General features: G+C 46.0%; 1 protein-coding gene across 3 annotated transcripts in view; it reads right to left on the bottom strand.

Annotated features, from left to right (window-relative positions):
- The window catches only part of RTN3 (reticulon 3), a 51,332-nt gene that overhangs the window by 11,971 nt on the left and 13,857 nt on the right, over positions 1-25,504 (bottom strand). The window contains exons 2-3 of one of the 3 annotated variants that reach the window (XM_070951634.1): positions 19,652-19,702; positions 4,521-6,488 (exon numbers count right to left, since the gene is read on the bottom strand). The exons of 1 other annotated variant lie outside the window; for it this stretch is intronic. In XM_070951634.1, the coding sequence (XP_070807735.1) occupies positions 4,521-6,488; positions 19,652-19,702 (2,019 nt within the window). The remainder of the gene's footprint in view (positions 1-4,520; positions 6,489-19,651; positions 19,703-25,504) is intronic. One more of the 3 variants, XM_070951635.1, reaches the window with a different exon arrangement.

Genomic DNA, 25,504 nt, shown 5'->3' with positions numbered 1-25,504 from the left:
TTCTGACCAGCAAGGCCAATGGGGGAAGCCAGACTCGCTTAACGACGGTGCGACTCACTTAACACCTGCAGTGGTTTACTTAACAACTGGAGGCAAGGGAACGTCGTACGATGGGGACAAAAACTCAACTTAAAAACAACGGAAATGTGAGTCGTAAGTCGAGGGCTAACCTGTATTGTGTGTTATTGAATGCTGGGGTGCCCATCTAAGCCATAGGTAAGGTTCCCCTGGCACATATGTGCTAGTCGTTCCTGACTCTAGGGGGCGGTGTTCATCTCCATTTCAAAGCCAAAGAGCCAGCGCTGTCCGAAGATGTCCCCGTGGTCATGTGGCCGGCATGACTCAACGCCAAAGGCGCACAGGACACTGTTCCCTTCCCACCAAAGGTGATCCCTATTTTTCTACTTGCATTTTTTACCTGCTTTCGAACTGCTAGGTTGGCAGAAGCTGGGACAAATCATGGGAGCTCACCCCATTCCGCTGTGCTGGGATTCGAACCGCAGAACTGCCGTCCTTTCGATCGACAAGTTCCGTGTCTGAGCCACTGCGTCCCTATCTAAGCCGCAGATCTGGAGAATAAAAGCTGAGGCTTTGCAGACAGAAAAGCATGTGGGGCTAGACCCCAGACAAGCCCCCTCCACCGCACCGCCGCCCAAAAGAATCCAGCACAGAAGAAGCATTTACAACTCAACACAAGGCTTCCTCTGTTTGAGTGGGTGGGGGAAATCCACTCCCCCTTGAGGGGTCCATGGGCCACGGGGCAGCTGGCCAAGAATAAAAGTTTATAAAAGCCCATCCTTTTTTTGGGGGGGGGGGGAGACTCTCTGACTTAAAAAGGAGAGGGAAGAGGGGGGTGTCATCCTCCTCTATCTCTCCTTAAAGATGTAATCTCCCAAAATTGAGCTCGCAGACACCGCGCCCCCCCCCCAACGTTTTCTTCTGGAAATCAAAAAAACATCTCTTTTATCTTTTATACCATTCTGGTCTAAACTACAAATGTACGGCAGATCCTCGGGATGCTTGGTGGGAAAACACACACACAAGACACAAAATTCCAGTTTTTCCAGATTTTTTTTTTTTTTGCATACCGTTTAGCTCCAAGGGTTAGGAAGCCGTGGTACCTCCCCCTCCCCACTGTCTTTCTCACACGCTTTTGACTTCAGTTATGCGAAATCCCACAATGGCTCTTCCCCACCCACCCACCCACCCTCCAAACAGAACATATAATTGTAGGGCTGGAAGGGACACCCTGGAGGTCATCTAGCCCAACCCCTTGCTTAAGGCAGGAGTCCTTATACCGTTTCAGACAAAGGGATGTCCGATCTTTTCTTGAGAACCTCCAGTGAAGGAAGGAAGGAAGGAAGGAAGGAAGGAAGGAAGGAAGGAAGGAAGGAAGGAAGGAAGGAAGGAAGGAAGGAAGGAAAAAAGAATAGAAGAAGAACATGAGTGTTGAAAGGAACCTTGGAGGTCTTCTAGTCTAACCCCCTGCTCAAGGCAGAGTCTTTATACCATTTCAGACAAACGGCTGTCCAGTCTCTTCTTGAAAACCTCCAGTGATGAGGAAGAAAGGAAGGAAGGAAGGAAGGGAAAAAAAGGAAAGAAAAAAGGGAGGGAAGGAAGGAAATAAAAAGGGATGGAGGGAAAGAAGGAAGAAAGGAAAGAAGGGAGGAAAGAAGGAAAGAAAGAAAAAAGGGAGGGAGGGAGAAAGGAAAAAGGGAGGGAGGGAAATAAAAAGGGAGGGAGGGAAGGAAAGAAGGAAGGAAGGAAAGAAGAAAAGAAAAGGGAGGGAAGGGAGGAAGGAAGGAAAAAGGGAGGGGAAGAGAGGAAATAGGGAGGGAAGGAAGGAAGGAAGGAAGGAAGGAAGGAAGGAAGGAAGGAAGGAAGGAAGGAAGGAAAAAAGAATCACAGAAGAACATAAAAACAGTGTTGAAAGGGATCTTAGAGGTCTTCTAGTCCAACCCCTTGCTTAAGGCAGGAGTCCTTATACCATTTCAGACAAATTGTCCAGTCTCTTCTTGAAAACCTCCAGTGATGAGGAAGGAAGGAAGGAAGGAAGGAAGGAAGGAAGGAAAAAAGAATAGCAGAAGAACAGTGTCGGAAGGGACCTTGGAGGTCCTCTACTCTTAACCCCCTGCTCAAGGTAGTCTTTATCCCATTGCAGACAAATGGTTGTCCAACCTCTTCTTAAAAACTTCCAGTGTTGGAGCATTCACACCTTCTGGAGGCAAGTTGTTCCATTGATTGATTGTTCTCACTGTCAGGAAATTTCTCCTTAGTTCTAGGTTGCTTCTCTCTTTAATGAACTTCCACCCATTACTTCTTGTCCTGTTCTCAGGTGCTTTGGAAAGTAAGTCGTCCCCCTATTCTCTGTGACAGCCCCTCAAGTATTGGAAGACGCACTGCCCCCCCCCATCCTAAATAGCTAACTAATTACCTTCACAACCAACTGCTTTGAATTTCCTTCATTATCAGAAATATTCACTGGATTAAAAGAAACAAACAAACAAACAAAAGCTGCGAATTCACTGGCAATAGTTATGGAGGAGTATTCCATCATACATTTGCAGGTAGTCCTCGACTTACGGCCATTGTTGGCCCAGAATTACGGTTGTAAGTCATTGCAGTCTTTAAGCGAACACGATATTAAGCGAATCAATTTTACCTAATGGGCATTTTTTTACTGGAAAAACAAAGCGACGCCAGAAACTGACAAAAAGCATCAAAATGGGTGGGTGGGTGGAGCCATCATAAACTTCGAAATCAGGTTGTAACTCGCTTTTGGCGGGGTCCATTATAACAGTCACCAAAGCAACTGGTCGTAAGTTGAGGATTACCTGTAGTTCTCGTCTAGAAAGCTCTAACTTAGTGACTGGTCTTGGGTGAGGGTCTACGCAGTTTAGATGTCTCAGTGAGCGTTTCACGAGTGGGGGAAAAGCATCGTGGTAAAAATTAGCAGCCGGGCTGATGAAATTCTCTCTCTGGAGAAGGAAGAGATCAGGAGATCGCCCTTCTTGAACCCTGGATAGGTAGTCCTTTCGAGAAGATCTCAAGAATTGAGGGTTTTTGCACTCCATTGTGCATTGAACAGTTTGGGAGCTGGAGGAGGAATGGCAGAAACTGGAGGTGGAGTCAAAAGAGGAATCGGCTTAGAATCCCTACATAGCCATAAGCGGACTAAGTCCAACCTCCCTTGTATTCTGTGTTGCGGCCCGCGGGCGGCCAGTGGAGCTGGCAGCAGAGTCGGACAATGAGGAGGTTGGGGAGGAACATGGGCCAGTCCTGGGGGAGCTGGGGAAAGCTCGGATGAGGGCTCTGCGTCGGAGGCAGAGAGGGAGATAAGACAGCAGTGAGGCAGAGGAACAGATGGACCCTGTTCCCACTGTGTGCATGCGCAGAGCTGCCAGAAGACAAGAACAACTCAGAAAGCAGGGTCGACTCAGGAGTAAAGCCACACCTTGGAGGTGATTGTCCCCTCCCATAGGAAACAAAAGAGAAGCGAACGGGGAGGGGGCTTTTGAAGGAAACAATTCCTTCATTCCGTGACACTGAGAGACTCTGTGCCAAGTTTGGCCTTGTACTGCATTTGGAAACTAATTACCTGGCAGCCTTCCAAGCGAGATAAGGTCGGTGTTGATAAATATTCCTTTGAAAAACTGTTTGGACAGGCCTTGCTGACTGTGAATGAAAGGAATTCACAGTCGTGTAAATAAAAAGAGGTTTTGCCGGGACCAAGACTCTGCTTCCTGCTTTTTAAGGGAGCCTGGGTCAGAACATTCTGTTGAGCCTTATCTAATTCCAAGCCACTGCTGATTGTCAGTTGAGAAGATTCTTGCACATAAGCTTTCAGCAATAAATCCGTTTAATTGGATCTTCACATGTGCATCTGGTCTTGCAACAGACAAGAGCCAAGGAAACACCAACGTGCCCCCAAAAAATCGTTATGTAGCCTTTATGGATACGACCTACAGAAACCTCACTTTCTTAAACACTTTTGCATACAACTAATTTACAACTTAAGAGAGATATTCCGAAAGATACTCAGTAAGTTACCTTCATTTTGGAATTAAGTAGAAGGGGGGGGGGAGTGGGAAACCCTACTATCTTACAAGAATTTCAATTTAAAAGCCAAAACATTAACGAGACTGTGATGTGAGAAAGTTTTAAATGGATAAATGGGATAGTGTTTTTAGAAAGCAAAAGGATATATATATATATATATATATATATATATATATATATATATATATATATATATATATATATATATATATATATATATATATATTTGGTCTTCCCGATCAAAAACGTCTTTGAAAACCGTAAAATTAACCAGACAAATAGAGCGGAACTTCATGGGAATGCTGATGATGATGATGATGTGGGATTTTACAAATAAGGAGGTAAAAAGTAAGCTTATCCAAGTATCCACTGTCACCCCAGTGGAAATAAAGAACACAATATCCACCATTATATGCAGGGAGCCACATGCAAGCCACAGCATTACCTTCTCGTGTGGTTACCTGAGAATTCAGCCAGTAATTTTGTCATGGCGTGTAGTACGGACGGCGGCTCGGGAGGAAGCGGATGAGACGTTTTCCCAAGACTGACGCTGGTGGGAACCAGCATCACATCGACGGCCTGCTCAAGACAGAGGGGCCTCTTCTCCAAGGCTGACTTTGGAGCAGATGCTGGAGCGTCAGGCGGGAACGCACAGTCCTGTCCAGAATGCCTCCCTCTGGGGGGAGAGAAGAGCGGGGATCTCTCCATCTCGGCTTTCCTCCCCACTTCTTTGAGGGCTGTGATGGTGACGTGCTCGTGTTCGAAATCTTGCTTGACTTGGGGCGGCTGCTGAAAGTAGGGCCAGGCCCCTTGGGAACGTGCGGCCTTCAGCTCTGCCTCCGAGAACATCTCCACCGGATCTTCGGGCGATTCGGCCCCCTTGGATTTTAAGCACTCCTTCATGAAGTCCATAAAACTCTCACTGCCCAGCCCGTCAGGGCACACCACCTCTTTGACGCTGTCCAAGGTGATCTTTCTCAAAGGGTCTTCGGCCTTGGGGGTCTTCCTTGGCACCTCCAGTTCTCCAGCGTCGAACACCTGCTTGGCTTTAGAAGGTGCGCTTAGACCAGGTTCCCTGGAGGGCTGAGGTGCAGGAGGCGATCTCTCCACAGCCTGGATTGCTTTGAACTCATCGGCGAATCGCCAACGGCTTTCCAAGGACTGGGGAACCATCTGGTCTTCCTGAAGCTCATCAGATGCCTCTTCGTCCTCCTCATCTATATATTCAATTTCAGCTTCCGAAGAGCCGGTGAGTTTCGAGAACCCCTGGCAATTCACAGCCGCCACCTTATTCGGGAATGTCAGGTCAGCTGGAACATCTTCGATGACTGTGTCATCAGATTCTCCAGAGCTATCCGCGTCGGCCGTTTCAGGCAAGCATGGATTGGGCCAAGACAGCTCGGCTGTCACCTGGAAGACTTCCGGAGGAGCGCTTTTCACCGCAGTTACAGCTTGGCCAACCACCGTGGCTTGATTCTTGTCTACTTTTGGAGACGGCTTGCCTTTTGGGTGGAGCCTGATCGTGACAGGGTGGTGAGGCACGGACGCCTTGCTGGTTTCCACATCGCTAGGGCTCACCACAGTTTCTGGAATACTGCCACTGATTTCGGCAGATGAGGCCTTAAAGCCCGTGTCGATAAAGTCATCCGTCTTGTCTTCCAGATCCTTACCGGGAATCAAGTCCCAGTTAAGCAGCTCGTTGTTGAAGCTGTGCAGTTCACGGACACATTTGGAGACTTCCTCCAGTGCCGCCGTCGTGCCTGAAGACTGGCGGGAGAGCCCCGGTCCTGAGGGAAGCCGTCCGCTGCTACGGGGCTTTATCTGGAACTCGCAAACGCTATCTTCTGGAATGTCGGTCAACAGCTCCCTTTCGCTGTGGATCACCCAGTTGCTCCCAATGTCCTTGGAGTTGCTGGTCGGGACCTCTTTGAATTCCTTATCAAATTCCAGCTTGTCAGCAATGACTTCAAATGGAGACTCCGGGGAATCTTTTTCCACGGGTGGCTCCACGGTGATGCCGGGAGACGGGATGGAATGTGAACGGAGAATCTCAGAAGGAACCTTCTCGCATTCGTCTTCCGAGCTGGCCAACAGTGCAAATGTGGAGTGCCCTTTTGACCCTCGTTCTTCTTCGGGCTGGCATCCATTCTGATCAGTCTTACCATCCAGGGGACTAGCTCCTGTGAACTCACTTTCTCGCAGAGAAGTTGCTTCCACGATGGGGCCGCGGCTACGAATTTTGGATCCAACTGAAAAGGGCAATTCCATTTGGCGAGGAGATGCCACCGAAATGGTCTCCATCCTTGAAGCTTCCTTGGTTCCTTGGACGCTTCCTGGTTTTGGTCCTTCTAAGACTTCCTGTTGTTGGTCTTTGGGGAGAGCAGAGTTGGCTTCCCTCTGATTCCCGGAATGTGTTAAATAAACTCCGGCTGATGGGAGAGAAGAAGGAAAGGAGCAGGGAACTGCATCCGGCAAACTGAATTGTGCCAAGGAAGACTCTCCGATTTAAACGGGGAGGGACAGAGAGAGAGAGAGAGAGAGAGAGAGAGAGAGAGAGAGAGAGAGAGAGAGAGAGACGCACACAGGATCGGCGACAAATGCCACAATCAAGCAGGCAACATGCTCGCCACGAAACGAAAGCCACGATTCTACCCTACCAAATGCTGCACGCATGCATAAGACCGCCGACTGACGGACAGGAAGGTCGGTAGGGAGGCTGCGATTCACATCAACGTAAAAAAATAAAATAAAAAAGTGATCAACATTTAATTTCACGGGAGGAAGACAGCCGAAGTCAGCCAAAGAGAGAAAGGCAAAAAGAACAGATCATGCTGGGGGGACAGGTGAACGGAAGCAGCCACCCCACCTTGCCCCAAATGCAAATAAACTGCCTCAAACAAACTGTAGAAGGTCGTCGGGTGCTCGGTCAGATGTTGTAGGAATGATACAACCTGAGTTTCCCCCCTTGCAATACATCTTATTTCTACAGCTATTTGGGATCACGCTTAATTCTACCTGATCTACCCCATTTTCCCCAAAATAAGACATTCCCCTGATAATAAGCCCAATCGGGCTTTTGAGCGCATGGCAATAAGGCCAAGCGCTTATTTCAGGGATCAAAAAAAATATAAGACAGGGTCTTATTTTCGGGGAAACACGGTAGCTTGTGCTACTTCTAAGGCAAATATGTCATTACAACAGTTCAACGTTCAAAAGTTCAAAGCTTCCTGCTTGCAAGTGTTTCATTACCAAACTATTTAACACCATCAGTGCTGGAAGGGAGTGGGGTTTGCTCTCGTTTATTTACTATAGATAGTCCTCGACTTACAACGGTTCCTTTAGTGAATGTTCGAAGTTACAACGGCACTGGAAAAAAAAGTGACTTACGGCTGTTTTTCACTCTTATGACCGTTGCAGCATCCCTGTGATCAAAATTCAGATCTTTGGAAACTGAGTCATATTTACGACGGTCGCAGTGTCCCCCTGGGGGGGCGGGGGGGAATCACGCGATCCCCTTTGGTGACCTTTGACAAGCCGAGCCAACGGGGAAGACAAGATTCCCTTAACAACCGTGGCAAGGAAGGTTGTAAAATGGGGCAAAAATTCGCTGAACAGCCGTCCCGCTGAGCTACAAAAATTCTGGCCTCAATTGTGGTCGTACGTCGAGGAGTAACTGTTCGGTTTCTTCCAGCTACAATCCAGGAGGATAACTGACCAGGTGAACTGGGGTGGGGAAGGGGAAGAAGACAGCTAAAACACCTGTTTTACTTGCCCAATTCATGTCCAACATCACCAAGGAAAGGCCAGGAAAGAACTGAGCAATCCATACAGGTCAGAGGTGGTATTCAGCCGGTTTGGATAGGTTCGCGCGAACCGGTAGTTCCGATGATCAGTTTCTCCCCCCCCCCCCGCTCTAGCCTGTCCTTTCTTGCTTTGTAGCTCATACCAATCACGCGGCACAGCTGATCCCCCCCAGCTGATTCCCCCCCCAACTTCCAACTGTTCAAAGTTATGACAAGCCCCCCGCGCCCAAAAAAAGCTATTTATAATCTGGTTTTGAACTTCTGATGTTGTTCCTGACCCCCCCAGGTCACATGACTGCATTTTGGGAGCCCTTAACGACCATTTGCAGCATATCGTGGTCTAGCGACCACGATTTGCAATGTGCTGGCCAGAAACCATCATTTACTCCAAGTTTCTTGCAGTAAAAGCCAATCGTGAATGAGTTCACTTAACATGCTCGTTTAACGACCGCGGGGGGGAGGTAGTAAAATCGGGTCTGCTCACCTGGTGCCCTGATTTATGAACCGTCACGACTTAACAATCGTAATTGCCAGGCTTTAACTACAGCCGTAACTTGAGGACTACCTGTATTGGAGATACAGAGCTGTGGTGGCGCAGTGGTTACAAGGCAGTACTGCAGGCTACTTCTGCTGACTGCCAGCAGTTCAGATCTCACCAGGCTCAAGGTTGACTCAGCCTTCCGTCCTTCCGAGGTGGGTAAAATGAGGACCCAGATTGTTGGGGGCAAATAGGCTGACTCTGTAAAGCGCTGAGAGAGGGCTCTAAAGCACTGTGAAGCGGTATATAAGTCTAAGTGCTATTGTTATTTAAACCTCTTCAGAATCTACCACCTCCCCTTCCTTCCTTCCCCCCCTTCCTGTTAGAATGCAGTATTGCAGGCTAACTCTGCCCACTGCCAGGAGTTCGATCCTGACCAACTCAAGGTTGACTCAGCCTTCCATCCTTCCGAGGTGGGTAAAATGAGAGACCCAGATTGTTGGGGGGCAAGAGGCTGACTCTGTAAACCACTTAGAGAGGGCTGTAAAAGCATTGTGAAGCGGTATATAAGTCTAAGTGCTATTGCTATTGAGCCAAACAGATCCCAAATCCAAGCATCTGTTTTCTCACGAACGCCAAGAAATTCCATTTCCCAAGCGGGAACGTCCAATTTCCGGACGTGGCACCAGCTGCAACCTTCAGAATTCCCAGCCGTAATCCTAAACTATCTAGAAGGCACTAGATTATTATAATACGTAGAATTAAGGCAACTGAAGTTCCAAGCAAAAAAAAAAAAAAAAAAAAAACGAACAAAAAACTTAGCTGGACTAAATTTAGGGAAGCTCATTTTCCTGGATGGGGGCAATGATTATCATTGTGGCACGGTGTGCCAGCTCCTGAAGGCATCGACCCACCCACACCCACTGGAAGAGAATGCATCTTTGGTTAGGCAGGGGATTTTTCTTCCAAACTCACCCACACGTCACACGGGAATTCTGCCTGCACTCCGAACCGGCAGGCCGTTTTCTTAAAACAAGTGCAGGGACAGACGCGAGAAATACTATTCTGGGGTTGCTTTCCGAGCTCGGTGCTGTTCTTTAAGACGTTTCATGACCCAGGTAGGCAATGTCATCAGGGCTATAAGAGAATGCGGTTTGCTCTCTTCAAGAGTTCAACCCCGAGTTGCAAATATTTCTCTACGATCGGGTATCATTCTTAAGGAATCTTGTGTTCTCCAGCAGTTACAAGGAAGATTATGTTAAGCTTCCCCCCCCCCCCGCCTTTTAGATCTAAAGGCAAAGGAAATTTTTGCGACTCAAATCACCCCTCCCAGGAGTCCCCATGCGGCCTGTTTTGGATGCAGGGCGCAGGCAGAGGCTCAGGGAGAGCGAAAAACGGGCCTACTGGAAGTTTGGGAAGGACGGAAATGGGCCCGTTTCCGGCCTCCAGAGGGCCTCTGGAGCCTGGGGAGGCTGTTTTTGCCCTCCCAGAGGCTCGAGGAAAACCTCCGGAGCCTGGGGAGGGCAAAAATGCCCTCCCCTGCTGTGGTGCAGGAGGCCGGCTAGGCCACACCTACCCAGCAACCAGGCAGAGAACCCCTTGCTAAAATTTTTGAAGCCCACCCCTGAATCCACCTATCATAAACGTCTGACTGGCCAACTGCACCACCGACCAACGGGAAGCCAACTGAAAACATGCTCCAGCTTGATCAACCGTGTTGCAGGCACTTCTAGCGTAACCTTCCCAACACCTTCCCTCCTCTTTGCAGTTGAACATGAAGTGTTGGGACTCCTGAAAATTGGAAAGGCACCTGTGAACTGAACTCTCAGAACAAGCCCAGGCAAAGGATAAAGGTGAGGCCGCATCCCAAGTCGCTGGAGGCAACTCATTCTTAAACGTAAATTCGGTTATCTGCCGAAAGCACCTTGCTTCCAAACCCTTTTGTCTTGTCGAAAACATCTGGGCCTAAAAGATGCATGGGGGGGGGAACAACCCCCCCAAAAGGCTTTTGACACGCGAGAGAAGCTTATCAAAAAAAAACCCCCGTTCCTTTCTATTCTCAGCAGCCACACAATCTTCAAACAGGCCAAAGCTTTTCTCTTTTTCCTCTTTTTTTTTCTTTCTTTCTCTCTCTCTCTTTTTTTTCTCTTTAAAAGGGCTGCTGTGCTTTTCAAAATTGAGGTTTCTGCGGGGGATAATGATTGGGGTTTCTCCCAGTAGTCCAGTACGTTTTGCATGGAGAAAAAAGAAAGGAAGGAAGGAAGGAAGGAAGGGAAAGGAAAGGAAAGGAAAGAAAGGAAGGAGCTCCTAAGTGAAACCCCCACCACCTCCATATGTAGGAAGTGAGCAACCGCCCCTCTCCTAGGAAAATGAGATATTTTAGGAAATATTAAAAAGGGCAGAATATTTCCCCAGAAAGGGAGGCAGAAACTCACCCCCTCACACCTTTGTCAATGGGCCACTAAGGCCTGGGCCAGTCTATTCTGCATAACAAAGATCTACCTCCTTCAGGCAGAGCCATAATAGGAATTGCCAAAAGCCCCTTTCATTACATCATCACCCAGCAAGGCTCAACCAAGCCTGGGACACAGACAACCTACAAAGTTAGCCCTGCATGGCCCCGTGGGAGTCTGACAACCAATCAGAATAACAAGCTCAAATTCAAAAGCCCAACGGAGGGCATAAAACCCAGGCAGTCTCAGCATCTCTTCCCTTTTTCTGCCCAGGACCTCAACCTCAATCTTTCCAAGCAACTTCCATGAATCCAGTGGTCTTTTCCCCCGCTTGGAACTGAACCCAGATAGACATTTCTTCCAACACATACTTTAAAAAAAAGAAGATTTGAGGAGCAGAGGGATCTTAAATACCTGCCAATCTAATAAGCAGAAATATAGATGTTTTATCGGCTGAGGGCAATGATGCTCTGAAGCCTGCCACGCCGGCCGCCCTCCCGAAACGCAAAATTAAGCTCCAGCAATACTGCCAGGCCAAAATTTTTCACCAAAAATTCTGCAGCACGGGTAGTCCTCGAGTTACAAACAGTCCACTGAGTGACTGTTCGAAGTTACGACGGCACTGGAAAAAAAGGCGACCCGTGACCATTTTTTCACACGATCATTTCAGCACCCTCATTTTGATCAAAATTCAAACACTTGGCAACTGACTCACATTTATGACGGTTGCGGGGGTCACGCGACCCCCTTTGCGACCTTCTGACAAGCAAAGCCGACAGGGGGAAGCTAGATTCACTTAACAGCCATGTTACTAGCTGACCAACTGCTGTGGCTCCCTTAACAACAGTGGACAAGAAAGCTCGTAAAACAGGGCAAAACTCACTTAACGGTCTCCCTCAGCGACAGAAATTTTGGGGGGCTCAATTGTGGTCATAAGCCGAGGACTACCTCATTGCAAAATTTCAGCTCTGCCAAGAATTAGAAAAGAAAAAAAAATCTCAGGCCAGAATGCTCAGATTCTTGCAAAAGATCTCGTGAAGTTGTCGTGGCATTCTCACAGCCGAGTTCTGACACGTTGGCTGTACAGATGGGAATAGAATAACAGAGTTGGAAGGGACCTTGGAGGTCTTCTAGTCCAACCTCCTGCTAAGGCAGAAAACTCTACACCATTTCAGACAAATGGTTGTCCAACATCTTCTTAAAAACGTCCAGTGTTGGAGCATTCACAACTTCTGGTAGCAAGTTGTTCCACTGGTTAATTGTTCTCACTGTCAGGAAATTTCTCCTTAGTTCTAAGTTGCTTCTCTCCTTGGTGAGTTTCCATCCATTGCTTCTTGTCCTGCTCTCAGGTGCTTTGGAGAATAGCTTCACTCCCTCTTCTTTGGGGCAGCCCCTGAGATATTGGAACATTGCTATCATGTCTTCCCTAGTCCTCCTTTTCATAAGACTGGACGCATCTAGTCTAGAGGTTACTGCGGTAGGAGGTTACTACAGAGCGTGTCAAGGACCTGCAAACTTGGTAGATAAAATCAGTCTTGGTTTCGTACGAAACCTTCGATTGCAGGAACACCCGTTCCTTTGCAGGCCAGAAGTCCAATGTCTGTCTAATTGATGCCTCCGATTTAAAAGAAGTCTAGGTTGAGTCAAAATCTGTTATCTCCATAGATAACAGCCGAATCAACTGATCTGCCGGCACAAAGGCGCCTTGGCCTTTTACTATCTTGCTTAGTCAGAGGCCTTAAAAGAGAAATGGGAAAAAATCGTTCTGACTCTCCTTCCAATAAAATAAAACCAGTGGCTTTCGTGGTGTGGAGACAATAACTTGGTCCTTAACACCAATAAGACCAAGGAGCTTATAGTGGACTAGAGAAGGAATAGATCAGATGTCCAGCCCTTGCTTATCAATGGAGACCGAGTGGAGCAAGTGGCCAGTTTTAAGTTTCTGGGTGTTATCCTATAAAAGAGGACTTGAACTGAGGCGCTCACATTGCAGCCCTGGTCAAAAGGGCCCCAGCAGAGATTTATTTATTTATTTATTGGTTCGATTTAGATGCCGCCCTTCTCCGGAGACTCAGGGTGGCTTACAATGTGTTAAGCAATAGCCTTCATACTTTTGTATATACCTGCTTAGTAGGGCTTTCGGCCTCCCTTAAGCGGTGTTCTTTTTTTTTTTAATACAAAGTCAGCTTATTGCCCCCACAATCCGGGTCCTCATTTTACCTACCTCGGAAGGATGGAAGGCGGAGTCAACCTTGAGCCCGGTGAGATTTGAACTTGCAGTAATTGCAGGCAGCTGGTGCTAGTTAACAGCACTTTAGTCTGCTGCGCCACCAAGGCTCTATTATACTACCTGAGACTTCTCAGGAAACAACTGAATGGGAAAGAGCTGGTAACCTTCTACCGCAGCACCATAGGGAGCATTTTAACTTACTGCACCTGTTTATGGTTTGCCAATTGCACAGTGGCAGCTAGGACAGCGCTCCAGAGGGTCACCGTCATTGCCCAGAGGATCATGGGTTGCCCCCTCCCCTCTTTGGAAGAGCTTGATAGCTCCTGCTGCCTTAAGAAAGTTCAAAACAGCCTTAAAGATCCATCTCATCCTGGGCACCCTTTTTTTTTGAACTATTACCATCTGGCAGACGGTACAGGGCAATAAAAACAAGGACAAATAGGCTGAAAAACAGCTTCTAGGATCCCAGCTATATTGAATTCTAATGTATAGTGTAATACTAATGCAGTATCGGGGGCTTTTCAATCCAATTGTATAGAATGCGAAGGATTGTTTTTATTTTTATAGTTATAACGTACACTGGAGACAGCTTTTGATTTCCTTGTACGAGGTACAATGACAAGAAAGTAAACTAAATAATTTAATTTGCATTTCAACATCCAGAGTTGGAGTCTCGCTCCGGAGAGAGTGCCCAGGTTTGGTATCTGGTCAGTGGATTAAATTCCCAGCCAAGCTCTAAGTGCCTGCGAGGTTAGAGAAAGTTGGCTTAGGGGGTCCCCTTCCATCCCAGAAAAAGCTGGACAACGAGGTTTCCTGGATGACTCATTTACTGAATTTATGATTCTTCTTCATTGCAAACTAATGAGTCAAGTGAGGGGATCTACTCATCGTTATTAGTCATGATAGCTAAAATAGGAATGTCCGCTTCTCGGCAGCCTTATATTTAATAAATATCCATTGTGGCAATAGAGGGAGTGGGACTGATACAGACGTTTTTTTTGGGGGGTGGGGGTATGTGAAACCCCCTTAGGAAGAAGAGGTGCTGCATTTGAGAGATTGCTGGCCATCCTTTGATTGCTTCCCATTTTTGGAAAAGAGATTAGAACCAGGGGTCCTTAATCTTTTCTTCACCCTTTAAATACCCTTTTGTGGCCACGGACCTCCAAGGCTTAACTCAAGATTTCAACCGTAATGGTTTTTCCAAGGCTTCGTGGACCCTGTGACGACATCGCACTGGCTCAGGAATTCGCGGACTACAAGTCGAGAAGCTTAGCTGGTTTAGACCAATCCAGATATTATTGAATTAGTATCTCAAATATTCTCAGGGGCTGCCCCAAAGAAGAGGGAGTCAAGCTATTCTCCAAAGCCCCTGAGGGCAGGACAAGAAGCAACGGGCGTAAACGAATCAAGGAGAGAAGCAATTTAGAACTAAGGAGAAACTTCCTGACAGTGAGAAAAATTAATCAGTGGAACTGCTTGCCTCCAGAAGTTGTGAATGCTCCAACACTGGAAGTTTTGAAGAAGATAACCGTTTGTCTGAAGGGGTGTAGGGTTTCCTGCCTAAGCAGGAGGTTGGACTAGAAGACCTCCAAGGTCCCTCCCGACTGTGGTTCTAAAAAGATCTGGGATGGTGCTCACTAGAGAGATGAGAGGTGGAAAAAGATGTCGGAAGACTGGGGGACTCTTGGATTAAAGCTTTCAAAACAGAATGAATCGGAATGATGAAACTTAAAACTGGCTTTGCCAGGCCACTCCGCCTCCGAAGGACTACAGCTCCCAGAATCCCTAGCTAGCATAACTTCGGGCTCATAAACTTGGACGCAATTGTCCTGATTCACAAACATTGACTAACGAAGGAAAGCCATTCGGAGCACTCAAATCTGGCTTCGCGTTGCATCCCAAGTGAACGGCGTGCTTAATCAAGGTTTGTTAAATAAAGCCAAAGTAATACTGCACCGGGTAGGTTCGTAAAACTACCTCCAACTCAATCCAACCCGACCATCAAAAGGCTGGCAACTTCGGTGCCAAGTGTCCCAAAGGGTTTTTTTTTCAAAAGGTAACTGAACTTTCTTCGTTTTGAAGACGTTTGGCTTCTCGTCCAAGAAGCTTCTTCAGTTCTGAAGAACCGAAGCATCTTTGGGACATGCGTGACCTGGCTGACTTGAGAATCTCCACAGATCCTGGGCGCTACTACCCATCTTCCCCCGCCCCAGCCCCTTTCTCAACATTTTGTCCTGGAACAATAATTTGCCTCTCCTTCGCTGTTGCTACAACCACCATGCACCTTCCAAAATAAATCTTTTCCTTTTTTTCTTTCTTTCCTTCCTCCCTCTTTTTTCTTCCTTCCCTTTTTTCTTTCTTCCTCCCTCCCTCCATCTTTTTCTTCCTTCCTCCTTTTCTTCCTTCCTTCCCTTTCTTTTTCTTTCTTCCTCCCTCTCTCCATCTTTCTTTTCTTCCTTCCTTCCCTTTTTTCTTCCTTCCTTCCTCCCTCCATCTTTCTTTTCTTCCTTCCTTCCTTCCTCCCTTTTTCTTCCTTCCCTTTTTTCTTCCTTCCTTCCTTTTTCTTCTTTCCTTCCCTTTCTTTTTCTTCCTTCCTTCCTTTTCCTTTTTCTTCCTTCCTCCCTCCATCTTTTTCTTCCTTCCTTCCTTCCCTTTTTTCTTCCTTCCTTCCTCCCTCCATCTTTCTTTTCTTCCTTCCTTCCCTTTTTCTTCCTACCTTCTTTCTTTTTCCTTCCTTCCTTCCTTCCTTCCTTCCTTCCTTCCTTCCCTTTCTTTTTTTGCATTCGGTATTTTGGGGGGGGGACATAAAACAAAACAAAAGCAAGCTTAACGAGACAAAAGATGGGAGGTGGAAGAAATCAATTCACGCAAGAAACACAGCGTGGAGAAGCAGCCACAGAGCCAGAGCACGTCATATATAATCAACAGCACCACGATAAGAATCATTTCAGCACTTCGTAGCCAAGCTGGGTTTTCCGGTGGACGGCGGAGGTGACGGGGGAAAAAAAAAAAGCAGGAAGAAAAATGTTTTACAGTTTCTGGAAAGAAAAAAAAAAGAAGGGAAAAGAAAAAAAAAAAGGCTGTAACTGCTTTCCCACTCCTGAAACCCACCCACCCCACAAAAAAATGCTCTTTGGGGGCAGCTTCCTATTTGTACATCAGTTCAAAAAGCAGAGACTACAATTATTGGATGTTAAAAACCTCTATTGTGGAAGCATCCTGCAAAGGCACAAGATGTGATGCTGGTACATTTGTGCCACGAGGGTCAAAGGTATCCCCTGACAACCCCCCCCCCCAAATCCTTCAGAGATGGCCAGATTGGAAGTTATAGTTCACAATTATCTAGAGCAGCGGCCCCCCATTTTTTTGGGTACCAGGGACCAGTTCTGGGGAAGGAGAGGATGTGGATTTGTGTGCTGCCTTCATCCCAGATGGAGCTTCGGTTGTTTGCACAACCTGGTTTCTGGCATGACACGGACCGGGGGTTGTGGGGAGGTTGGGGACCCCTGATCTAAAGAGCCACAGCCCTCCTCCACTCCTACAGAGCCCCAGGTAGCTTCTTCTTAAAAAACAGTAACCTCCCCTTGTGGCCAAAACCAATTCTGGTCCTCGTTTTGCATTGCTTCTCCTGGGGTGGACCGGTACCTGATTAAGGTAAAGGTAAAAGGTTCCCCTTGCACATATGGACTAGTCGTTCCTGACTCTAGGGGGCGGTGCTCATCTCCGTTTCAAAGCGGGAGAGCCAGCGCTGTCCGAAGACGTCTCCGTGGTCATGTGGCCGGCATGACTCAACGCCAAAGGCGCACGGAAAACGCTGTTCCCTTCCCACCAAAGGTGGTTCCTATTTTTCTACTTGCATTTTTTTTTTACCTGCTTTCGAACTGCTAGGTTGGCAGAAGCTGGGACAAGTCACGGGAGCTCACTCCGTTCTGCGGCAGCACTAGGGATTCGAACCGCTGAACTGCCGACCTTTCGATAGACAAGCTCAGCGTCTTAGCCCCTGAGCCACCGCGTCCCTTCATTTTATCTTTTAAAGATTAAATTGGCGCAAAAGTTGAGGGATCTAAATCTAAATCCCAAAGGATGTCGGTGTTCCTGGGTAAATCTCTCACGAGAGGGTGTGGTTTTGGGCGATAAAAAATTGTCTTCAGAAGCAAGCAATTGTCCATTATTGGGAGAAAAAAAAAAACTGCCAATTTTAGGACTGTCTATCAAGAATCCTTTGTGAAGCAGGTGGGCTCCAGGGTAGAGCATTAAGAAATGTGACTCTCACGGGTGAAGAAATTGCACCCCCCCCCCAGGAGACAGCTCAGCTATTTGGGAATATGCAGGATGCTCAGAGCAATGAAGCTGGTGGCATATACAGGTAGTCCTCGAGTTACGACCACCCTTGAGCCCAAAAATGTATGTTGCTCAATGAAGCGTCTGTTAAGCGAGTTTCTGCCCCGTTTTTGAGGCTTATCTTGCCACAGCTGTTTAAGGAGATCGTTGCATTTAAAGCAGTAACAGAGTCGGAAGGGACCTTGGAGATCTTCTAGTCCAACCCCGTTTAGGCAGGAAGCCCTACACCACTTCAGACAAATGGTTATCCAACCTCTTCTTCAAAACTTTCAGTGTTGGAGCATTCACAACTTCTGGTGGCAGGCTGTTCCACTGATTAATTGTTCTCAGTGTCAGGAAATTTCTCCTTAGTTCTATGGGGCTGACACATCCTGCTAGTTTTATTTTAAACGAAAGTTTACATACTACAATGGCCAGGTTCATACAACACGCAAATCTACTGTGTTTCCCCCAAAATAAGACCAGGTCTTATATTAGTTTTTACTCCAAAAGACGCATTAGGGCTTATTTCCCAGTTAGATCTTATTTTGGGGAGGAAATACAGTACTAAATGCATCCATCTGGCTGACAATCTTAACTGGGGCTTATTTTTGGGGTAGGGCTTATATTGCAAGCATCCTGAAAAATCAACACTAGGGCTTATTTTCCAGCTGAGTCTTATTTTAGGGGAAACAGGGTAACATGAAATGCGTGATTTATCATGATGGGCGAACCTGTTCTCCAAGAAAAACGTGGAGTTCTCCAGAACAAAAAGTCAGAAAATTAATCAGTTCAAAGACTAGCAAGCAAAATCCTACTCATGTAAAGGTAACGTTGTCTTATAGACCAGGGATCTCCAAACTTGGGCAATTTTAAGACGTGTGGACTTCAACTCCCAGAATTCTCCTGTCAGCCAGCCATGCTGGTTGGGGGAATTCTGGGAGTTGAAGTCCACACCTCTTAAGAGTTGCCACATTTGGAGTCTCCCCGATAATAAGCCAGTGTTTCTTAACTTCAGCAGCTTAAAGATGTGTGGAATTCTGGAAGCTGTAGTCCACATACCTTGAAGTATGCTGGCTGGGAAATTGTGGGAGTTGAAGTCCACCCCTTTTAGAGTGGCCAAATTTGAGAATCACTACTACAGATCCTCCTCCCCCAATCTAGCTTTCTTCAGATTTGTTGGTTCTACTGGAAAAGATAACCCAGACAGGAAAAACAACTTTGGCAAGAGAGAGACTGGCTTGGAAAAGCACATGACTTGATAGACAATTGAGATCTTGATCCTTCTGAAAACGATCAAAAGCTTTACTGTTTAGAAAGATTATTGGCTTGAGATTTTCCCCTCCAAGCTTTGCAGATTCGCTGCTCAACTCCCTCAGCACCCTTGTAACAAATGTAACAGTAACAGAGTGGGAAGGGACCTTGGAGGTCATCTAGTCCGACCCTCCTTGGAGGCCCCCTGCTCACATCTCTCTGTTTCTCCTGCAAACAGGAGCCTGAGTGGCGTAGGAGGCTAATGCCTCCTACTAAGGCAGCATTTAACATCCAGCTGCCTGCAATTACTGCGAGTTCAATTCTCCCCAGGCTCAAGGTCGACTCAGCCTTCCATCCTTTCTAAGGTGGGTAAAATGAGGACCCAGTTTGTGGGGCCATAAACTGACTTTGTATAAAATATACAAAAGTATGAAGGCTATTGCTTAACGCATTGTAAGCCGCTCTGAGTCTCCGGAGAAGGGTGGCATATAAAAATGAATAAATAAATAAAAAAACAGAATCACATCGATCAAAAATTATCCACTTTCCTTGAATTCACGGGAAAGGCCTCGCCTGACGGATGCAACCTAACTTTTTTTCCTTTTTTTTAAAAAAAATAAATAAATAAAAAATAAAAATAAAAGCTCATTGCCAATTTTGCTCCATCCAGGCTCAGCAAACTGGCTTGTCAACTTTTTCAAAAGTCTGTTAAGAGATTCTCAGTCACTCTGAACCTGGAGAGAGAGAGAGGAAAAAAAAGCATCTTTCGGACAACTTTTTCAAAAGTTTTTTTTGCTACTACTTTTTTCCCCCAATTCCAAATGCTTAAGCCTTTTGACCGGAAATGGATTTTTAAGGGAAGATCACGGACGAACAAGCCATGGGAATGGACGCGTCACCCAGCAGCCTTGGGAGGTCCTGTTTGCGGATGGACTGAAAAGGGGGAAAAAATAAAACTTTTCTGGTCCCCTCAGTTACAGCCTCTTTCAACATTTTTCTTTCAGAAGCAGGGTGGGTGGGTGGGTGGGATTGTACAAGAAAATGACAGACTTGCCTTGTGAGGTCGAAAAGAGAGAGACAGGCTGAGAGGAAGTAACAAAGGAATCTGAAAGGGAAATACAGAGGATGAGACGTGGTTTAAGCCTAAAAAAAGGAGGCAAGCAAGTATACGGTTAATCAGGAAGGCGCCAAGACACCTGTTCTCAGGTGCCCGAACTGGAAAACGGCGGCGGAGGGGATGGTGGTGGTGGGAGAATGGGAGGCTGCTCACTCACCTTGATGTAAAAGTACGTATGAAACGTAGGGCAACTGCCCAGCTCTTACCCAGCTGCTCCAGAAGGTAAAAAGGACAGGCGTGGAACATGAGCATTAACTTAAGTGATTCGGTTTTTTAAAAAATTAATTTTTAAGTAGCGAAGAAGCACCTTTTGTTTGGACGTCATGAAAAGCCACAACAGAGGTGGCCCTTGATCTAGGCGTTTCCTGCCTGAGCAGGGGGTTGGACTAGAAGACCTCCAAGGTCCCTTCCAACTCCTTTATCCTTCCTTCCTTCCTTCCCTTTCCCAACAAATGGAGTTTTTAAAGAAGAGATTGGAGAAACATTCGTCTGAAATGTTATAGGGTCTCCTGCTCGAGCAGGGGGTTGGACCAGAAGACTTCCAAGGTCCCTCCCAACTCTTTTACCGACCTCGGAAGGACAGAAAGCTGCGTCAACCTTGAGCCTGGTTGCCAGAATCGAAGTGCCAAACTGCAGTCAGCAGAAGTAGCCTGCAGTACCTCATTATACCACTGCACCACCACAGCTCAGTAGAGGTTTGGCTATTTTAAGGGGGGGGGGGGAAGGGAGGCGCTCTAGGAATGGACATTACTATGGCAAGGGATGGATTAAATCAGGGGTCCCCAAAGGTTGGATCAAATGATCTTTCCAAGGCCCGTTCCCTTCCCGACGTTACAAAATTCTAACACCATACACAACCTCCCCAAAGTCCCCATCCTCAGCTCTCCAAGTCAATCTTTTGGTTTTGGGTGAAACAGACAAATCTCAAAGAATGCGCAACTGGTTCGGCTTGGCAACTATCTTCCTGAGAGCATGCTAGATGGGGTGGGGGGTGGGGGAAAATGACCCAGAGATTTATCCAACCTTTCTCCAACCTCAAACAGTTTGGAAGGAAGGAAGGAAGGAAGGAAGGAAGGAAGGAAGGAAGGAAGGAAGGAAGGAAGGAAGGAAGGAAGGAAGGGAAAGAAAGGAAGGAACAAAGAAAAAGGAAGGAAGGAAGGAAGAGAAAGGAAGAGGAAGGAAGGAAGAAGGGGAGGGAGGAAGGAAGAAAAAGGAAGGGAGGAAGAGAAAGGAAGAAGGGGAGGAAGGAAGGAAAGAAAAAGGAAGGAGGGAAGGAAGGAAGAGAAAGAAAGAAAGAAGGAAGGGAGGAACAAAGAAAAAGGAAGGAAGGAAGAGAAAGGAAGAGGAAGGAAGGAAGAAAAAGGAGGGAAGGAAGGAAGAGAAAGAAAGAAAGAAGGAAGGGAGGAACAAAGAAAAAGGAAGGAAGGAAGAGAAAGGAAGAGGAAGGAAGGAAGAAAAAGGAAGGAAGGAAGGAAGAGAAAGGAAGAGGAAGGAAGGAAGGAAGGAAGGAAGAAGGGGAGGAAGGAAGGAAGAAAAAGGAAGGGAGGAAGAGGAAGGAAGGAAGGAAGGAAGAAGGGGAGGAAGGAAGGAAAGAGAAAGGAAGGAAGGAAGAGAAGGAAGGAAGGAAGGAAGGAAGGAAGGAAGGAAGGAAGGAAGGAAAGATTAGTAATGTGCCCAAACTCGAGATGTACCAATTTAGCAATGGTTTTGGCATGGTGCCCAGCATTAAAAGCATCTTCGCCCCCTCTTCACCCCTAAAATTTCAACACGCAATCTATTTAATCAGCCATGAAGACGGACTCTTATCTTTGCCAAAGGCCAGTTGACAAATCGGGTTGGGGGGGGGTTGGCACCTGGGGACACTGCAGGGGGCACGGGGGAAGTCTCTGCTTTTCATAAAAAGCACATTGTACATCCTTGGCAATGTGCTTCAACCCCCACCCCACACCCCCTCTGGCTCCAGCGTGCAGCGTTACAGGGTAGCACACGTACAGGCTGCGTTTATTAGAAAAGGTGCATCGCTTGGAATAAATGAATAATGAGAAAGCTTTTTTTCTTTTTTTAATAAAGCTGGTTATAATCCTTCCCCTCCCTGCCAGGATGTCTCCGACCTCAGCAGTCCTCCTCCAAAGGAGCAATTCAGTCTCATTTGGTCACAAGATGAGAGGGAATGTTTATTTCGGTTTATGGGCCCTTGAAAAAGATTTGCAACCCGGTGGCGGTGGTGGTGAGTAATGCAGAGGTTCTGGATGGTTCTTTTTGGTGGCTTCCCTCAGCTGGGATTTCTATTCAAGTGAAGCAGGGGTGAAATCCAGCAGGTTCTGGCGAACCGGTAGCGGAAAGTTTGAGTAGTTCGGAGAACCGGCAAATACCACCTCTGGCTGGCCCCAGAGTGGGGTGGGAATGGGCATTTTGCAGTATCCTTCCCCCAGGAGTGGGGAGGGAATGGGGATTTTGCAGTATCCTTCCCCCAGGAGTGTGGAGGGAATGGGGATTTTGCAGTATCTTTCCCCCAGGAGTGGGGCGTGAATGGGGATTTTGCAATATCCTTCCCCTGCCATGCACACCAAGCCACGCCCACAGCACCGGCAGTAAAAAAAATTTGAATTCCACCACTGAAGTGAAGCCACTGTGCTAAAGCTTTTAAAAACACCGGGAAAAGGTTCATTCAAAGAAAATAACTATTGATGGGCGCAGACGGCGTGAGCGCAAAACGGTTCAAACCACGGGCAAAATTGAGCGTCAATTTCTGGCCGTTTTCATTTAATTCGAGTGGCCTACGAAATGCTTTAAATACGTCGAGCTCCTGAATAAACCGGTGCTGAGCTATCAAAAACGCCCCAATAAAGCAAGTCACATTTTTCTTGATTCATCAAGAGCGAAGGGAGCGGCCTACTCAAATATTTCGGGCCGCTCTTTGGATTTGCGAATGAAGTGCTAATTTAATTTGCCAAGCAACCATTTATATGCCCCACCTGCAAGGCAGTGTGTTGTCAGCAACCCTGTTTTTGCAGAAAGGGAAGCTGAGGCTGGGGAAAAATAAAAATAAAAATAAATAAAGCTACCCAAAGGCTATCTAACTGACTCATCAGGGAGATTAAAAAATGCAACTGGGGCCTCTCTTTTTTTATGGTCTCTTATGTATGCTACTGGTTACTACCCCGTTTTCCCGAAAGTAAGCCCTAGCATGATTGTTTTCAGGATGCTCATAAGCCCTACCCCCCCCCAAATAAACCCGAGTTAAGATTATCAGCCAGATAGATGCATTTAGTACCGTATTTCCCCCAAAAATAAGACCTAACCAAAAAAACAAGCCCTAGCATGATTTTTTTCAGGATGCTTGTAATATAAGCCCTACCCCAAAAATAAGCCCGTTAAGATCGTCAACCAGACGAAGGCATTTAGTACCGTATTTCTCCCAAAATAAGACCTAACCGGAAAATAAGTCCTAGCATGATTTTTTCAGGATGCTCATAATATAAGCCCTACCCGCCCAAAATAAGCCCGAGTTAAGATTATCAGCCAGATGGATGCATTTAGTACCATATTTCCCCCCAAAATAAGACCTAACCAAAAAATAAGCCCTACCATGATTTTTTTTCAGGATGCTCGTAATATAAGCCCTACCCCCCAAAATAACCCTGTTAAGTTTGTCAGCCAGATGGATGCATTTAGTACCGTATTTCCTCCCAAAATAAGACCTAACCAGAAAATAAGCCCTAATATGTGTTTTGGAGCAAAAATTAATGTTAAGACATGGTCTTATTTTCGGGAAAACACGGTACTTAATAAACAGAGAAAAGAACATTTTTGTCTGCTTTTCGAAGTGGGGTGGGTTGGTAGGAAGCCAACCAGCTTGGCGAAGTTAACATCTGAAGAAAGAAAAAAAAAAAGGAGTGCTGATGTAATCAGGTCTAAATCTTAGCTCTCATCTAAGCTTTATTATCCTACCTGTGCATTTTATTTACTTAAGCCTGTTTCTCACGTTTTAATGCTGTTTTTCAGGCTCTACTCATCCCGGAGTTTGGCAAGTGGAAAATGTTAAGTAAGTTCGCCCACAGAACCAGCTTTGAGGCTATTCTTGCTCCTTGAAATACCAAGCTCCACTGGTACAAGGAGTCCTTCACTTACGAACTATTTGTTTAGCAACTGTTTGAAGTTACAACAGCGGTTTAAAAAAAAAAGGTGACTTGCAACCACTTGTTGCACTTACTACGAGAAAATACAACTGATGTAAGTCAACTTACGACAGTTCATTTAGTGGCCATTTGAAGTTACAAGGCCATAAAAGAAGGAAGGGAGAGGAAGAGAAAGAGAAGAAAGATTGCTGTAAAGCAAAAAAGTTGAAATGGAAGAAAGGCATTCCCCAACATGTTTAAATATATTAGGATGAAGAATGAATTATTAAAGAATTAAAAGAGAATATATATGATTAAAAACGGAGAAAATAGAATTTGAGAGCGAAAGAAGATACTGTTTATAGAAATAAGAATAGAAATACTAAGATTTGATTTAAAAATATGGAAAAAGAACACTTTGGCAGAAATTGTAACCAAGCAAAATATATTTGGATATGACAAATTGTATATGGTATATGATATGATATGATCAATGGGCATTTTTTTTGCTGAGCCAACCGTGGCACGGGCTCGTGGATCAAAGTGGAGAGAGCCACACGTGACGAGGGCCGGGGAGAGTGTGGGGGTAGAGAGAGAAATTGGAAGCCTGCCCTAGAATGCCTTTGTGTAAAAGCACAGCGTGTGTTGTAGTCTCGGGGCAAATGAGGCAGAGAGATGGGAAAAGCAGGGATGTGGGTATCTTGCGTAAGACCCGATAATCTATCCAACCAGCCTGTTGTAATCATGGCTCGAGGGATAGAAACCTGGCCAAACGCACTCACTCACTGAGCCTGTTTGAAGTCCGGTGTTCTGGGACCAGCCTTCCTGGTTGTAATAAAACCAAAATGCCAGTGCCAAACCCGGCTAATAAATATTACCAGTCCCTTGCAAACGCCCCTCTGCAAGCATCAAAACCCCATTATTTTGGCTTATTATTTTTTAAAAAATTGTCTATTTATACTTTTTCCTTCTTCTTTAAACAACTACACAAATGCTTAACGAGCATGTATCGTCTGGATCCATTTATCCATACAAAGCATTAATAAACTGATCGTGAGAGTTAATATTAACAACAACCGTAATTAAAATACTAATAGTTGCTTATTTGTAATCAAATACTTACATCATTTACTTATAATATGCAATAATATTGCATACTGCAGAGCCTTGGTGGCGCAGCAGACTAAAGTGCTGTTAAGTAACACCAGCTGCCTGCAATTACTGCAAGTTCAAATCTCACCAGGTTCAAGGTTGACTCAGCCTTCCATCCTTTCGAGGTCGGTAAAATGAGGACCTGGATTGTGGGGGCAATAAACTGACTTTGTATAAAAAAAGAACACTGCTTGGGGGGGGGAGGGCGAAAGCCCTAATAAGCAGGTATATATAAAAAAAAGTATGAAGGCTATTGCTTAATGCATTGTAAGCCGCCCTGAGTCTCCGGAGAAGGGCAGCATATAAATCGAACCAATAAATGAACAATAATATGCAATAATACTGGTAACAATAATAATTGTAATATTAATACTAATATTTGCTTACTTGACTGTTTGACTGTATTGACTGTTTCCTAATATGATTCTATTCTATTCTATTCTATTCTATTCTATTCTATTCTATTCTATTCTATTCTATTCTATTCTATTCTATTCTATTCTATTCTATTCTATTCATA

This window comes from Pituophis catenifer, unplaced genomic scaffold (assembly GCF_029215685.1).
Source record: "Pituophis catenifer annectens isolate HBS135680 unplaced genomic scaffold, rPitCat1.0.hap2 SCAF_10, whole genome shotgun sequence".
NCBI lineage: Eukaryota > Metazoa > Chordata > Lepidosauria > Squamata > Colubridae > Pituophis > Pituophis catenifer.
The sequence above is the reverse complement of the archived record's forward strand: the minus strand, read 5'-3'. Positions and strand labels throughout refer to the sequence as shown.